At 55.0% G+C, this 15870-nt stretch overlaps 7 protein-coding genes across 7 annotated transcripts; 4 read left to right on the forward strand and 3 right to left on the reverse strand.

The window, feature by feature from the left end:
• Positions 1–844: 844 nt before the first annotated feature.
• On the forward strand, positions 845–2083 carry BDZ99DRAFT_488751 (uncharacterized protein; the record flags this gene model as incomplete). Its single annotated transcript, XM_033722931.1, has 5 exons — positions 845–850; positions 1158–1426; positions 1468–1525; positions 1592–1777; positions 1817–2083. 5 exons carry the CDS (start codon positions 845–847, stop codon positions 2081–2083), a joined length of 786 nt encoding a protein of 261 aa, XP_033575878.1.
• A 2636-nt stretch (positions 2084–4719) lies between these two features.
• On the reverse strand, positions 4720–5023 carry BDZ99DRAFT_463774 (uncharacterized protein). Its single transcript, XM_033720146.1, has one exon. It carries the CDS (start codon positions 4977–4979, stop codon positions 4737–4739), a length of 243 nt encoding a protein of 80 aa, XP_033575879.1. The 5' UTR covers positions 4980–5023; the 3' UTR covers positions 4720–4736.
• Positions 5024–6801: 1778 nt separating this feature from the next.
• On the forward strand, positions 6802–7654 carry BDZ99DRAFT_477416 (uncharacterized protein; the record flags this gene model as incomplete). Its single annotated transcript, XM_033722115.1, has 2 exons — positions 6802–7257; positions 7289–7654. The coding sequence occupies 2 exons, from the start codon at positions 6802–6804 to the stop codon at positions 7652–7654; spliced, it is 822 nt and encodes a 273-aa protein (XP_033575880.1).
• Positions 7655–7968: 314 nt separating this feature from the next.
• BDZ99DRAFT_463777 (uncharacterized protein) lies at positions 7969–8298 on the reverse strand. Its single transcript, XM_033720147.1, has 2 exons — positions 8211–8298; positions 7969–8172 (listed from the first exon to the last, which is right to left on the reverse strand). The coding sequence occupies exons 1-2, from the start codon at positions 8226–8228 to the stop codon at positions 7999–8001; spliced, it is 192 nt and encodes a 63-aa protein (XP_033575881.1). The 5' UTR covers positions 8229–8298; the 3' UTR covers positions 7969–7998.
• Positions 8299–9069: 771 nt separating this feature from the next.
• On the forward strand, positions 9070–9688 carry BDZ99DRAFT_521390 (uncharacterized protein; the record flags this gene model as incomplete). Its single annotated transcript, XM_033725619.1, has 2 exons — positions 9070–9348; positions 9401–9688. The coding sequence occupies 2 exons, from the start codon at positions 9070–9072 to the stop codon at positions 9686–9688; spliced, it is 567 nt and encodes a 188-aa protein (XP_033575882.1).
• Positions 9689–10147: 459 nt separating this feature from the next.
• On the reverse strand, positions 10148–11988 carry BDZ99DRAFT_488752 (uncharacterized protein; the record flags this gene model as incomplete). Its single annotated transcript, XM_033722932.1, has 3 exons — positions 10148–11530; positions 11711–11822; positions 11942–11988. The coding sequence occupies 3 exons, from the start codon at positions 11986–11988 to the stop codon at positions 10148–10150; spliced, it is 1542 nt and encodes a 513-aa protein (XP_033575883.1).
• Positions 11989–13345: 1357 nt separating this feature from the next.
• On the forward strand, positions 13346–15056 carry BDZ99DRAFT_42192 (uncharacterized protein). Its single transcript, XM_033716964.1, has 2 exons — positions 13346–13509; positions 13577–15056. Exons 1-2 carry the CDS (start codon positions 13467–13469, stop codon positions 14935–14937), a joined length of 1404 nt encoding a protein of 467 aa, XP_033575884.1. The 5' UTR covers positions 13346–13466; the 3' UTR covers positions 14938–15056.
• Positions 15057–15870: the final 814 nt, after the last annotated feature.

Genomic DNA, 15870 nt, shown 5'->3' on the forward strand with positions numbered 1-15870 from the left:
TGATCCAAGTCTTCGTCGAAGCGCTTGACCGCCTCTTCGAGAATGTATGCGAGCTGGACCTAATCTTCAACTTCGAGACATTACATGCCACGCTTAGCGAGCTCATAGTGGGAGGAGTGGTGATAGAAACACAACTTGACAAGGTAGTAGAGGGCGTCAAGGCACAGGGACGGGTTGCGAAGAGGCCGGTCAACGAGGGGAAGGGAGGTCTAACCCTTGGAGCCTTCAGCACGGGTAGAAGGGACTTCCCGTGAAGCGCCGACGCCTCAAGACGAGCGAGTTACGAAGAAAGAGATGGCAATTCCCGAGCACTCAATAGGGCACAATATCCCCGCACAAGCGGTTTGATACGAACTTATGCCGCAATGATTGGCAATCAAAAGAGGCATTTTGTGGTAGAATGCCACGGCTATTGTTATATCCCAGACGCTTTGTCGGACGCACTGAGACACTTCCAGCTACGAGATCCCAAGTCGGGATATTTGCTAAATGGCCAAAGGATCCATCTTAGTTCTCTGAGCCGCTCAAAATATAGGAGTTGGCTGTGCGAAGATGGACATTCCGCATGGCTAAATCAGATTCTCGGGGACATTATACCACGTGATCTCCCAATCTGAGTCTCCTTTTTTAAAAGGACAAATTACCTGGGCTGTTCTCACGTGTTCACGTCTGTCTTGCTGGACTTGGTAGTCCGAGCCGAATTGACGAAGAAAAGAGGATTTCGGATCTTTCTGGTCTGCGCTGTCCCACCACGTTGTCCAGATATTAGCATTTCAAACTTTCTTCTCCTATACTTGCTGACGATATCTGGATGTAGATTTCTCCGCATAACCCCCTGCCAGCTATGAAGGTAAGCAGTAAACTTAGAGGGCGGAAATCACAAATCCCTGCGAAGATGGGGTACCTGACAATATCGATTTCCACGTGCTTCCGGAGAATCCCTGACAACATCAACGATCAGTGGTATGACTGTGGACATACCTCGGACGCAGTAATTCATGTTCATCGTGCAATGAACCTGTTCAGAATATGCCTATAAACAAGCCAAGCTTCCTTTCTCCGGCGGCGAGTCACACTTGTTCCGAATCGCCTCATATTCGCCCAGCCACCCACCATGAGGCTCTCCATTTTCATTTCTCGCTGTCTTGGTCTGGCAGACTGTAGATGCCTGCATTGATTGTACAAACAACTCCACGGAGCCAATCATCCACGTCCCACCACCATGGACTCTCTATGTTACCGTCTGCGCGATTCCAATAATACCTACCACACCCCTACCAGCAAAAGCATACTACCCACTTGAACGTAACAGCACCGCCACAGAGGGCAATTTCATAGGCCTCGTAGGCGCAATTCTCATTGTCAGTTACAACGACACTCCTGTCGGTCCATACGACGAGTTCGCCATTATCCCCAGCTACTTCGAGTACACGAGCAAATACAGTGATGGAACCACGAAGCTCCAAGAAATGTTCGTGGATCTCGTTTCTACGTAAGCCAGAAGTACACAAACTACAATGGTCGCGTGAGTATGTAGAACTCCCCCAAAATTTCTACCTTAGCCAGGCATCTTGACGCAGAAATAGACTAGAAAATCCCCAAGCACCTCGCCAAATTCGACTGGACTACTGGCGTCGACGGCAGCACCTCACTAAAGATCTACCCTTTCGACACTCAGGGCTCCCCGAACGAGAATGGTCCCTCTACCCTCCCCTTCTTCCAATTGAAATACACCCCTCTCACCCCAGCGCCTCTCCCCATCCCTATCAATCTCGACGTCTTTAAGTATTTGGGCATTGAACCAACGATCGGATAGCCTCCATTACCGGTCGGAAACGGCAGCTATGGCGAGCTGCCGGGCACAACGCACTGGGCGGAGACGCCGCTGGGCGCGACGAGTAATTATCCGACGCCTGTGATGTTTGATTTGGATCAAGGGACGGGAGATGATACAGGGAATGATTATAATGCTGCTGGTAATGAGGTGTACCCAAACTTTTGGCCGGAGCTGCCGAGGTGGAACATTGGGGTTGAAATGGAGCGGGCGACGGTTGAGTTTCCGGTGCCGGAGACGTGGAGTTGATGGATTTATTGCACGCTATGGGTTTCAAAAGGTTTCGATAAGCGGACTCATGAGAAGTCTCATGGCATCTACCTCACGACGTATTTGGTCTGATTGACTGAACTCGTACTCCTGTTCGCTACTTATTTCTGTCCCCTGATGTCCCTAAACTACTCCCTCCGCTTCCTCATTTCTTTCCGCTCTTTCCTCGTCGTAACCTCTTGATACCAATCTTCCTGATCCCACGGTGCGGCTGCAAGGCAGCAGATGCACAGGAGAACAAGGCGTATTTGCAAGTATTCTTGAACTTGGCCGAGGTAGGTGGCTCTTCGTCTCGGTAACGCTCCATACTTGAACCAAGATCTCTACAAGTCTTTATAAGTATTACGCATTTTTTGAGCTGAGGAGTATCCACGTACGGCCCGGATGAGGTAGGGTATATATGAAGGGCGCTAGACACCGATTTAAACGCCAAGCTTAGAATAGTGGAGACTTCTTCTGATGTTTAGGAGCGTAATACCTACACGCCTATAAGTTTCGGCTATATTTTCCGAAGCTACGACGTCAAGTAGTGCTCTATCACACCATCCTTTTGCTCGGCAAAACGTCATTCCACGTACAGCCGGCAGGGATGTCCACAATCCAGAAATTGCCGCAATGCGAGTACCTATCTTTGCTGAATACTTTTCAGTGGTAAAGGCATGAAAGACACGGGCACTGGTATTCGATCCAGGGTTAAGAAGAAGTGTCGACTTCTCCCAAAGGCACCAATGCAGACGTTCGATGCACAGCCACAGGTAAAATGCTCCACCTCTTCCAAGTTTCTTTCTCATACGTCAAGTTTCCATGATTTGTTCTAATCCCTGAGCCACTAGTCCATACACGGAAAGTTACCTACTTTTCACTGTGTCACTCTAGCCTTATCTTATCTTGACAGGCGCGAACGCTAGACCGTTCCATTTGACGCCACAACTTGACTCAACCGGGCGTTAGATGTGGCAGTGCAGAACGCAGATCGCTCCCGTTGACGAGCTGGTCAACGGCTCGCACGCTCCGCGCCGCGGTCATTGATGTGGCGAATGTTGAAATGTGGAGGCAGGCCGTTGTGCGGTCACTGAACGATCTAGGAGCAATAACTGCGTTTCAAACACGATAACTTGTGAAATCTGGCAGTTTAAGTTATCACTGCTCCTCTTATCGTATCGTTCTACTGTCAATTACCCTCCAAACCAGCAGAAGCCCTCCAAGACCTCCCAAAAGCCGACCACTCCAAGAGCTGCCACGCACTTCTTTCCTCAGCCCACCTGCACCTTACCGACCTAGATTATATTACATGCCCCTCCTCCGTCCTCTGAGTGGCTGAATTACCTGCCGCATCCAGGGCAGAACCAAGTTTCTGCACCTCGCGTCAACGACTCCATGTCTAGCGCCACAAGTGGCGCAGATCACCGCCACTGATCATCATTCCTACCCCCAGATAGGCCCGCCTAGACGTCCACCTGTCACTATCTTAAATACCATGGTCCCGGGCGCGGGGTCTTGGGGCTGTAGTGTGATTCCCGTGCAACTGGGACGTCGTTATTTCTGTCTCACGATGCGCTCAATCTTGTCATTCGGTCTAGGGGCCGCCGTCTTTATGGCTGCTTGCGTATCTGGGAACGATGTTGGAAGAGAGGTTGAGAGGGCCACAGTTACCCCGCCGCCTGTACCAATGGCTCTCGTAGAGGCCGAGTTGAGGAGGAGGGCGTCGATTGATCCGTATGGGCTCCAATTTCTTAATTCTCCTTACCATTTCCCCTGAACTCTTCCATATCATTCTTTAAAAGCATATCTAACTCCTCTTAGCGCCTCTCTCGAAGCCGTCCTCCTAACCGCACTCCCCCTCTCTCTCCAACTCATGGCCTTAACCAACGTCCCCGCCGTCTCTAAAATCATCTGGTCTGAATTTCTCGATAACAACAAGCCAGCCTGGTTCACGGCCCTCCCAGCAGACATCAAATCCTATCTCGTCCGGGAATACGGCCCCTCGACCGCATGGGCGACCACCAGCGCTGCGTCCTCATCAACCAGTTCCTCTCCAAGCTCCTTCATCACTTCAACCGCTACCCCTTCCTCGTCCATTGCCCTCCCCATCGCTGCCCCAACCTCCACCTCCAACAGCACCTCTTCTCCCCACCACGGCCTGTCCACCGGCGCAAAGATAGGCATGGGCGTCGGCATCCCCATCGCCGTCCTCGCCATCCTCGCCGCCCTTCTCGCATGCTGCCTCCTCCGCCGCCGGCGCCGCACCGCCACAAAACGTACTTCCCGCCCTCCAACCCCCGGCTTCCTCCCCACAACCACGCGACACGGGCACTCAACCTCCCAAGACCGCCACCCCCTCCGCGGCGGCGGCGTGCCCCTCTCCCCCACCTCCGCGAGCACAGGCTGGAACCGCGACAGCGGCTTCGGCACCGAGCGCGACAGCGGCATGAGCGGCGGCGGCGGCGGCGGCGGCGGCGGCGACGGCGGCGGCGAAATGCAGCACATCCTCCCACCGCCAATCCCCTACCACTCGAGCAACTCCATGCGGGGCTCGCGCACCAGCTTCAGCAGCCTGCACTCCGTGCCCGAGGTGCCCGAACACACGGGCATCCTCGTCCCGCCCCCGCGCTCACCGCACCGCCGCAGCCGCTCAGGGAGTCTGGGCGGCGGCGTCGGCGTCGGCGACACGGGCTCCAGCCCGCAGAACTTCCCTGCGTTCGTCGCGGGGAATGAGCGGAGACGGAGTAGTAGTGGGCTGAATCCCGCGTTTGGGATGGGCAGAGCGGAGGACGCGCATGCGGGGGCGGCGAGCCAGCATGCGCATCAGCTGCCAGACCGCGGGCAGGGCATTTACGCAGGCCAGCAGAATCAGAACCCGTTCGGCAATGAGCATAGCTATGAGAGCTCGTCGGACGAGTACGTGTCGGCGCCGGAGAGCGTGGAGATGCGGCTGGGGCAGGGTGGGGGGACGTATCCGGCGTATGGGGGCGGCCATGGGTATGGGTATGGGCATGAGCAGCAGGCGGAGCTGCAGACGCCGTCGAATGAGTGGCGGGAGTTTGCGGAGTGGCCGTTAAGGAATGAGACGAGGGAGCAGCAGAGCGGGTATAGGAGGCCGGTTTATGATCGGGTTTACGATGGGACGTGAGGGAGTGATAATGAGGCTGTTACGTTCGTTCTTATGCGCGGTTTCTTTTATGTGCTATGAGATATGTGAATGGGATATCCTGAGGGATGGCGTTTGGTGGATTCGATACCTTTCTTTTTTCTGTGTTTAGGGGGTAGGTGGGACGACCGACAAACTTCTGCTTCTTTATATACTTGATGGCAATGAATAGGGTCTGATGTACCTAGTCTGAAGTTTGAACGAACGTTTCTGAATTGCGCGTGTTTTTCAACAAAACGTCGTCAGCAAGTTCTACGACGTTCAGAGCCGGCACTTATCTTTCAACTTCGTATCACGTGCTTATCGTGTTCTCGCTTCCGCTTCCGTATGAAATCTCCCCCTCTGTTTCAACAATCTGTTTCCTCCACCAAGGTCTCGCAAGGAGAGCAAAACAGTAGCGTCATTCAGAATCATGCAGTGGATCAACTGACCAGGTCAGAGCCTGCTATGGCGGTGGGAGGTCTTAGGGTTCAAAAGCTCAAGACTTGAAAGACCATGGTGTTGGGCTCCCCAAATTGTGGCGCGTGGTTTGCATCGCTATTCGTTATTGGTAGTGATCCCATTCGTTTGTTGGTATTGAAGTTCTGCACTTACACGGATCGCTAAGTTGGTGTAGTAGTGCCTGGGAGTTCGGTGTATTACTATCCTGTAAGCAGCTCGATGTTTATCAACCCCCCCCCACGATTCAAGTTACTGCCTATTCCTATCAAAGTTAGACGGGGCCGGTTGTGAGGACAAGGAAGAAATGATGCTCAGCAGTGATCGAAGGAGATGAAAAACATCATAAAGACCAGCAAAAGCACCACCGCCTCCATCGCAGCACCATCTCTTCTGAAGTGCCGCACCCACCATGGTGAGGTTGCCGAGAGAGTTTTGCCACCCCCTCCAGGAAGAACCATGGTGTGGTTTGTTGCAGCTTTTGATTTCGAGCCACAACTCCCCTTTCCTTGACGGACAAAAGAAGACGAACTCGGTAGAGTTTTTATACTACTCGCACGGGCCAGGATAGAGTATAAACACGTGAGACCCACGTGTTGATATCGACTAGTGCTGAATAGTTTGATACTCACTGGTGGTGCCAGGATTGCTAAGCGCATTGCTTGCTATAGGTGCTTGTTATACTCCAACAGACTCTCTGCTCCCCTACCTCTCCCGAACTTCCTTACAATTATCCAGAGCTATATACCGTAATCTTACGACATTCGCATAGTCTAACGATGTAGCAAAAACCCCCAGGCAAGGACGTACACTGCTTACCCCTGGCTAATAACTCAATGCTTCGAGGTGAATAAAAGGTAGAGATCGAGGTATTCGTGGAAGCGACTGGAAGAGGCATCCAGCCGGCCGCTGCAGCAGGCGAAGCAGCGCCATCGACTCAAATTCTGGTCGCCATAGGAGGTACCTAAGGGAGCTCTTCCTTCGCTCAACAGCTCTTTTCTTCATCACACAACAACCACTCCTCCCACGCCCACCACCTTCAACAGCATCCGCAACCCATAACACCCAAACCAACATCTCTCCACTCCAAAGGGCACCCAATCTCAGCAAAATGGCTAGCGACACCAATACCATCAAGTATACGAGCACCTACGCCAACCCCGACCAGCTCGAGCCTCCCGTCTTCAAGGCCCAGCTCCAATCCGACATTGCCTCCACCTCTTCCAAGAACCTCAACCCGTCCTCTCCCATCTGGAACACCCTCCATGCCCTCGTCGACCAGGCCGTCCTAAACGACGCTCATGCCCTCACCGCCGCCGCCATCAACCTGCTGCACACTGCCGACCCAACGCTCATCCTCGCAGCCCGCGCGTCCCCAAAGTCCCTCGCCCGCTTCGCGACCAAAGCCTCCTTCGGGAGCCACGACAAGCACGGCAACCCCTCCGACTCGGCCTGGAAGGCGGTGAACGACTTCATCGCGATGCGCATGCCGGCGCGCGTCCCGGAGATGACGCTTCGACAGCGTCAAGCGTCTCGTGGCCGCGGTCGCCAAGCGCGGCGGAAAGTGGTACGTCAAGCCCGACAAGAAGGGCGGCCAGGTGTGCCTGGAGGATGGCGAGGACAGCACCAGCACCTGCGCCAGCGCGCCGAAGGACTTGTGCTGCTTTGTGTACGCGTGGCTTCCTGCGGTCGGGTCCATTATGGAGGTGCAGGTGAACCACCCGTTCGCGTCGTTCACGTTTGCGCGGGACTCGTTGCTGCGCGAGCACCCGGAGCGGAAGGGGGAGCTGGTGGATATGTGGGACGAGGGGCTCTACGGAGCTGTGGGGGATGCGCTGCGCCGGTCTGAGGGACCGGAGGAGGAGGATAAGGCCGCTGTGCGGGAGAAGGTGGCGAAGGCGTATGAGACGAAGACGAAGGATGTCGCGGTCTTCGAGATCTTGGAGGCGGAGACGCTGTTGTAGAGCAGCGAGCGGAGATGGAGGAAGCGGGGATGGGTCCTCTGGCGAGCAGACGAGATGAGAATTGATGCGTGTTTCTTTTGTCATGACGGCTTCGGCCAGTCTCGGAATAGCTGTTAGTTCAGGAATGCCGCATCAAGTGGTGAAATGAAATATGATGTGATCCGACAGACGAGACGTGGCCGCCTAGGTGAGAGGAGTTCCCTACGTCATGTTTTGTTTACCTGTGAGCGTGAACCTATCTATATATTTCGAATAAAACCCAAACCCCTCATTCTACTAATTGCCCAGCAGCTCGGTTGGTAATCGGCCACATCGTGTGTAAGCCCGCGGCCGGATCGCAGGCATTATACCTCCCGAGGTAGCGTTTCACTACCGTCGACAACCTCACCTGGGTCTTGAGTTCGATTCTCGATTCGACCTTTCGGTGTTAAAAAGTCGAGTTGACTTCGGGCGGCCTGGTTCGTAGAGAGGCTTGGAAGCCTGGTGAAGAGGATGTATGTAGTTGGTGCGTGAGGCGTCTGCGAACGCCGGTTAAGATGACGGAATTGAAAAATACCGCGGGCGGGCGAGACATAGAGAAACCCCATCCGGGGTGGCTACACCCTCGAAGGAGGGTGGTGTTTTGCTCCTTGGAAATACTTTTTTGCTCTAGAGATAGACTGTTAATGGGATAGAGGGCCTAGTTATTGCTTGTAGCTGCTACTTGCTCGTTTTCTTTTTAGCGGTGAGAGGAGCTATCGAATCACCATTATACGGATCCCTTAGCTACTTTAATAAAAAGAAAAGGCAAGTCGGGCACCACACAGGAACTGCGCTGATGACTTACCGTTACGTGATGAAACCTCAATACCGCTCAAGACATCAACCTATGACGTGATTAGAACTAGCTAGCTAGACCATAACCCAGCTCTTCAAAAGTACAAAAGTATCCAAGAAATCCCGCTCGTCCCGTACAACAGTCGCTGGGTAAGGCTCCTATGCCCCGCAACCGTGTTTCCCGTATACATTGCCACACCTGGAATAATTCGAGCTGCATTACTCCCCGCAGGGCAGCTAGGCGGAACCTTTGTAGGAGCTCCCTCATCTTCAAGTTCTGTAGCAGCGGAAACAGACGTTTCAGACGGAATAAATTGTGGCTGTGGCTGCAAGCTTATGTCGTTAGACGCCATAGTTTGCACTCCAAACACTACCCTATTCGAGCCCATCGAGAGAACATATACGGCTTTCTCAACCGTAACAGTCTGCAGGCCCGCCTGGCACTGCAGAGAAGGCGATCGTCCTCGTACCCGTGGGATTTGATCACAAGCTCAAATAGGCCGAGGCTGAATGTGTGACCGGCGGTGGTGAGGACGGGGTCGTGGAGCCCCAGCGTCAGAGCTGGGGTTTGGCCCAGCGGCATGCCTGAGGGCTCAGCCATGAAAGAGAGCGCAATAGTCGAACTGCCTACTGCAAGACCTCCTCTAGTAACTAGCGATACATTTGTGCCATCGACTGTAATAGGCGGTGCGCCGGATGTGAGGGTGCGAGATCTGATCATTACAGCCGAGTTCGAGGGATCGAATAAGAGTGGTTGCGTCCATATCGTTGCGATTGGCCCTACGATTTGGGATGCAAGTTGTGGTATACCGAGCGTCGAGCAGCCTATTAGTACCAAACCGCCAGTACCCAGGGAGACAAGTGTGCCGTCAATGGTGGTAGGTGGTGCGCCCCGGCGTGAGCATATGGGTCTCAATAACGACAGCCGAGTCTTCGGGGTCGAAGACCAGCGTTTGTGTACCTACCGTCGCTAGTGGAGAGTGTATCGTAACTGGATCTCCCAGCGACAATGGTAGATTGTATGATCCAGAAGACATGGTTGATATAGCAATCGGATCGTTCCCCGTGTTCTACGGAAGTGGTGTCCCAACCGAGTGCACCGACTCCGCTGTCGATGTAGCCACGGGCGTGCTCTTCGTCGTATATCCAGCGTTCAATACCGCGGACGAGAAGCCACTCCAGCTCCAATCGACTGCACACGCACGGGCGGATCGTTGACAGATCCCATGAGGAATTCGCAGTACTGCCAGTCCTCCTTTAGTGTCAGGGCCTGTCTCGGTATCGATAGGCGAGGATGGTAATAAAGGACATCCGAAGTAGCGGCAAAAGTGTTTGAATCACGACTCTCCTTCCCTCATTGATGAAAAACCAGAAGACTAGTGCGGTGAAAAGTTTATAGCTACTCACAAAGACCTCGATAGGGTTAACCTAGACGTGATCCTCACATGTGTTTCTTGACGACCTGCTCATCGCACTCTCTCGCATTGAGTAATTTCAAACTCACTGCACTGGTGATCAAACAGTGTGACTGAATCCTAGGAGTCGACGATCTCATCGCCTTGCAAGGTGATCAGGTGTTCTTCCCCAACCTAACGTCGCTTCCAGGGGTTTCCAACTATTTCAAACGCTTCGACCTCTTCGTCACCCCGCACTCCCGAGAACCAGGGTTCGGAACCCCTACGATTGGACCAGAACCCCATTCAAAACCCGCCCTAGGAATCCCCTAACTTTATCCGGCCGTTCCTGCACCGTCGCAAAGACCAAAGCCGTGCTAATGGACCACGCGATCTGCTCTTTCCACATGTTCTCCCTTAGATAGCGCCGGGGGAACCACACACCTGCAGCGCGTGGCAACACAAAGAACAGAATCTCGAGTCGCTTCTGCGCGCTCTCTAGCAGCACACTGCTACCGCATAAACTACACCCTGCCAACACGCAGAGCCCGCTATCCCACATCTGCGGGCTGATGGTCTTAGGGGAGAAGACTTTGGGCCCGAGCCGCGTACGCGAAAGGCAGACGCCGTAGTAAAACAGGGCAATAAAAGCACCTAGGAAAGCTGAGCTGCGCGCCATGTCAAGCACGGCCTTGGTTACCGCGTCAGCGGTGATGAGAAGCTTCGTGTTCCCATGAAGACGGGCTTTGCTCCTGGCGTTCCGTAGAAGCACCAAGAGCTGGATGGGGGCGTACATCCGGGCGGCGAACATCCAGCCTTGCCAAAAGCGCGAAAGTGCATGCGTCTCGCAGTTTTTGCCACATCCCATGTGGACGAGCTCGCAGGGGACTGGGACGGTCTTTGCGGGATCGCCCCAGACCTCTGGTAAGTCGTAGTCTTTGCACATCGATTCCAGAATGGGCGCCAATCCTGTATTTTTGCCATAGACGAAGGTACCATAGCGAGCGTGGCGAAGGACGAGCAGCAAGCGGCGGTCTAGCCCTGCGGCTGAGGATATCCAGCTGTTGTAGGCGGAAGGCAATCGAGAGGGCATATAGAACCACGCATACATGATAGTGGCTGCAGAGGCGCTGAATAAAGCCGGTGGAGTGATATTCGTTATCACACTTCGAACTGAGGTAGAGCGAATTGGTGTTCGTGCCCAAATTTCGCTGATTACAACGTCTAGAGCCCGTATCACTGCGAAAAGGGTGAGATCCATCGTCCTGCCAGCAAGGGCAGGCGGTAATGTTGCCACGTTGGCAGTGCCCAACGGTAAGGAGACTGCTGGTGTTTCTGGGGGGTCATCGAATGGGTCGATGGCGTTTTTGGAAGTTACTTCCATCTTACTTAATCCTACATTGTTAGGCTTACGATCCATGCGATTTGCTGGTCTGCGATTAAGGACAAGGAAACTGATGAAGGCGGAAATGAGCGCGGCCACGAATCTCGCTAATCTCAGGGCGATGCGCTCGTCAACCATGCGTTTCAAGCCCGAAAATTGCCGTACAATCATGTGGACCAGACGCAATAGGGGCAGTTGAAGCAGAGTCGATCCTCCAACGAGGATGCCGCAGCAGGCCGGGAATGCATCAAATGCGGCGGACCGGCGTAGCACCTGGAGTATCTATGGTGCCAAAGCAATTAGTCTCCGCGGTGTGGCCAGGATAGGAAGTGGAACCGAACATGGACATGACCTGGAACGAGAGGCGCAGTGGTTTGTGAGACCCTAACGCCCTGAACCTCTAGAAAAGGGAAGACTCTGGAACGTTGGAATGATGAAAAGCCATGCGTTCGCGCCACATACCCGGTGAGACGCTGGGGCAAAGCCGATCTTCTTCCTCGCCAGCGCAACCAATACGCTGACGATCCTCGGACTTGCGCTTGAGAGATAGCCGAGGGCATATGCTCGCACAAGGCTGTGAAAGACGTCGAATTAGCGCCAACAGCGTGGAATGATGGAAAGTGACAGAACAGGAGATGCATGACTACCAGTGATGTTGGGGTTTGAGTCGTGATAGTAAAGATAATGACTTACGGTCTCACGCTTTGAACATGGCGATGCTCGGCGTGGAGCTTTGCCATGTCACCAACAAGGCGCACCTGAAGGCAGGCACAGCAAGGGAGTCCTGGAGGGCATGCACTGCAGCGGCGAAGGCCTCGTGGCAGCGAGGACGTAGCCGAAACGTGTGAATGGGATGTCGTCTATACAAGCGAGAACAATCAAATGCCAGACGTCTTGAGGTGGACCAATGCAGCCTCTCGGTACAGCACACAGTCGAACTGGGCGCAGAGATGGGTTTCAGGCTAGCGAGCGTCAGTGAAAGCATGGAGGAGCGTCATAGGATCGCGGAGACACCGAGGCGGGACCGGGGCATAGCGTTGGAGGCGCTGGCTATGGGTGGAGAGGGCAGTTTCTCCGCCGGCAGTGCGAATTGGAGGGCGGGAGGCTCGGCGAAAACTCCTGTGCATCCTCCCATGCTCGCTACACCCCGGCTTCCCCTGGGGAAAGGCGGGGGCCCAGGGGTACAACGGGGGCTAGAGGACACGAGCAGGCCGCTCGCGTGGCCGACGGCGTAACTTGGAGGGCTGAAACATTTGTTCTGCACGTCAAAGGAGTGCGTCTTGCTCAAGCGGGGCTGGCGGCCGTGGTGCGTGCAGAAGAAGAAGAGACGGTGTTGTGATGAGCAACATACCTAGTCGCGCCAGGGTGGCGAGCTCCCTTCAGGAGGTGGGCAGCCGACTGCGAGACAGCACGCGTTGGCTAGCTCCGTACTGCCCCCTTAAGAGCAACTGGGTGGGTAAGCGGCGGGTGGACCGCGTTGGTTGGAAAACGCGTTGAAGCAGGACGAGGCGTCGTGATGGGTGCAGGCCAAGACTGGTGATGTTTGCGTGGTGGTTGCGGAGCTCCGACCGGGAGGCCAGTGGCGCCGAGTCCAACGGCTGCCAGCCCTGCGCTGCGGGTGAGGGGAAGGTGCCGACGTGGTGCCGAGCAAGCTCTTTGCGTGGCATGTGACAGCAACTCTTCTCAACACTCGACCACGCATAAGATGGCACTGGCAGAGCACCCTCCGAGCCAGCCCTCTGTCGCAGCTGGAAACGCCGTCTCCCTCGCACAGGCACTCTGAACTGCTGGACCCTCCCTCATCCGACGCCCCCGAGCACGCTGCTCCCGCTGTCCCGAGGCCGGTCTGCATCCGCCCGCTGTCAACATCGCCCTCATCTCGCCCGCTTCCAGCTCGCCGCACGACGCCCTCGCCTCCGAAGCGCACTGCCATAGTTAGCACCCGCGTCGGCACCTGCAGGTACGGATTGATCTGACTGTCCTCCTACCCGGCCCGTCTCGACTCCAGCACACCAGCATCGCGCTATCTCGAGCGCCCGTCGCGGAACCCGGAGCATTTGTCCCCACCAGTCCAGTCAGACCATGAGTCTGGGGGACCGATCGACTGCACGCCTCAGCCCAAACCCCCCTCGCAGCCAAGCTGGATACCCTCGTCCTCTCGTCGATTCCGGGGTTGGCGGGAGGTCCCGGGCCTTCACCGCGGACGGCGCACATCGGCATGGACCCCTCCCACCCTACAAAAGACTCGTCCCCGTTCGGATGTGCGTATAACTGCGAGCTCAGCCATGCGCGCCGTCTTTGCTAACGATCGCGTCTTCTACTTTCCAGACACCTTCAATGCTAGCGACTTCGCTGCCGCCGCCGAAGCCTTCTCGACCGATGCGCCGCCCCTCCTAACCGAGAATGAGAATCGCATCATGACCGACTTCTTCTCCAACACCAACTACTTTACTGACGAGTACAACATCGACCATGGCTTCCACTCGCGGGATGCCCTTCCAGACTTCTCCTGGTCCTACGACCAGCCGCCCACCGTCCAAGGCATCTCGTCCACCTTGCCGAACCAGACGCAACCCATGTCCGGCTTCCACAACGACCACGGCTTCGGCACAACTGCTGACAGGAGGACGAATGGCATAGCCTCCAACCACAACCCTCTCCCTATCTCTTCCACTCTTTACAGCAATACCCCAACTGCCAACCAAGCCCCTCAACACCCTCAGCATGCGTCCAACTCCTATCCCGACAGCGTCTTGTACTCGCTGCAGCCTATACACGACTCTACCGGACCGTCCACCAGTCATACGAGCCCAACAGCAACATTTTACCAATCCCCAACGGTGCCCACTTCGAACTCGAACTCCCACCTACCCGAGCAATTAGCTCTAATACCACGCCATGACGAGGACGGGTCCATCGGTGCCTCCATTGCGGCACAATTTGCGCAAATACAACAGCAGCACACGTACCAGGTTCAGAAGACAGACAGCCAACGGCCTCGCCTAAGGCAATACACATACGGCACCGACAACTCGTTCAACCCGGCAGGCTACGTCGTCGCCTCACCGTCCGACACCGCAGAAGCCGTCACCAAACGGCTAATGCACGACCTCCGTACCCTCGAGCCCGCCACCAAAGCCGTCATGCCCAGCGCCGAGAACACCCGTCCATCCAGCCCCGTGGTCCAGCGCAGCAGCACCCACGGCATCTCGCGCCCGGCGCCCTCGGAGCACTCGGAAAACGACAGCTCCGACGACGACGACGGCCGTGCGCCCAAACGGCGGCGGAAGAGCAACCACCACTCCAGCCAAGCCGGCGACTCCGCCGACAACAACAACTCCAGCAACACCCACCGTAAGAGCATCACTAATATCTCGTCGCGAAACGGCAAGCCGCGACGGAGCGCACAGGACGACGCCGCCAGCCGGAAGCGCAAGTCGCCCTCAGCGAGCCAGAAGGCGCAGCGCGAGAACCTCACCGAGGAGCAGAAACGCAGCAACCACATCCTGTCGGAGCAGAAGCGGCGCAACCTCATCAAGTCGGGTTTTGAGGAGCTGCACGATTTGGTGCCTGAGCTGCGGAATGGGGGGCTGAGTAAGAGTAATGTGCTGATGGAGGCGGCGAATTTCTTGGACCAGCTCATCAAGGGGAACGAGCAGTGTAGAAGGATGCTTAATGCGGCGTGTTGATGAGGAGAGGAGGAAGTTGGGTTTCTGTGGTTGAAGTGAAGTGGATGCGGAGTTTCTCTTTTTTTTCTTTCTTTGACGATACCCCCCTTGGAGGACCTCTTTTGTTTTGGGGAAAAGACACACGAGGCCCTGCCCTATATTGAGGCGTTTTGCGGATTGCGGAGGTGCGCTAGAACTCAAGCTCGTGTTTTTTCTTCGGTCGGGAACTTGGGGCGTATTATTGCCATCTGGTGATGGTATGGAGGGGGCTGGCTTGGGGCTGGGGCTGGGTAGGTTTGGACTAAGGAAAACACACACAAAAGTTGGGAAGGGTTTTGGGCTCTTATTCTCCATTGTACTCATTGTTTTTTTGAGTGAGGGTTTTGGGATGGTATTGAGGTATAGGATGTCTAATGCGAGCGGGAAACGAGATGACGGCAGATTATGGAGAGATTAGGCTTAATTTGACGTGTGTTGAGACAAAGTTGTTTGCTGTTCCGACTTCGGTAAATCTTTTGGGATTGTATTAGTCTTGATTTCGCAGTGTTTTGCCACTGGCTGGGGTGCCTCAAAAGCTTTTAAGACTCTAGACAAGATGGATAGTTCGGTAAGATGGGTATTAGGCTGCTTTCTTGCCCGGCCAGCTACTAGGCAGCGGACCTACCCCTGACGATAGTGTCAGATGGTCAAGAGTGGCGTTGAAGCAGTAGAACACCCATATGCCTGAACCTACGACGGTGCTGTCCTTCGTACCACCGAGCATCGTGAGATCGTCCTTCAATGGGCGCCCGCTATGAAGCAGCATCGTTAGATAATGAAATCTGCTTGGTCGGATAGTCGTCGGACGGTTATGGCTGCACTAATCAGCACGCCGACGGCTTCAAGTACGGCCCAAGGGTCCAGCTACGAAGGGTGGTAGGGTAGGGTCAGACACTCCCAAGACGTCGCTCCGTT

The sequence above is a fragment of the Mytilinidion resinicola genome (genome assembly GCF_010093595.1).
Source record: "Mytilinidion resinicola strain CBS 304.34 unplaced genomic scaffold BDZ99scaffold_11, whole genome shotgun sequence".
Classification (NCBI taxonomy): domain Eukaryota; kingdom Fungi; phylum Ascomycota; class Dothideomycetes; order Mytilinidiales; family Mytilinidiaceae; genus Mytilinidion; species Mytilinidion resinicola.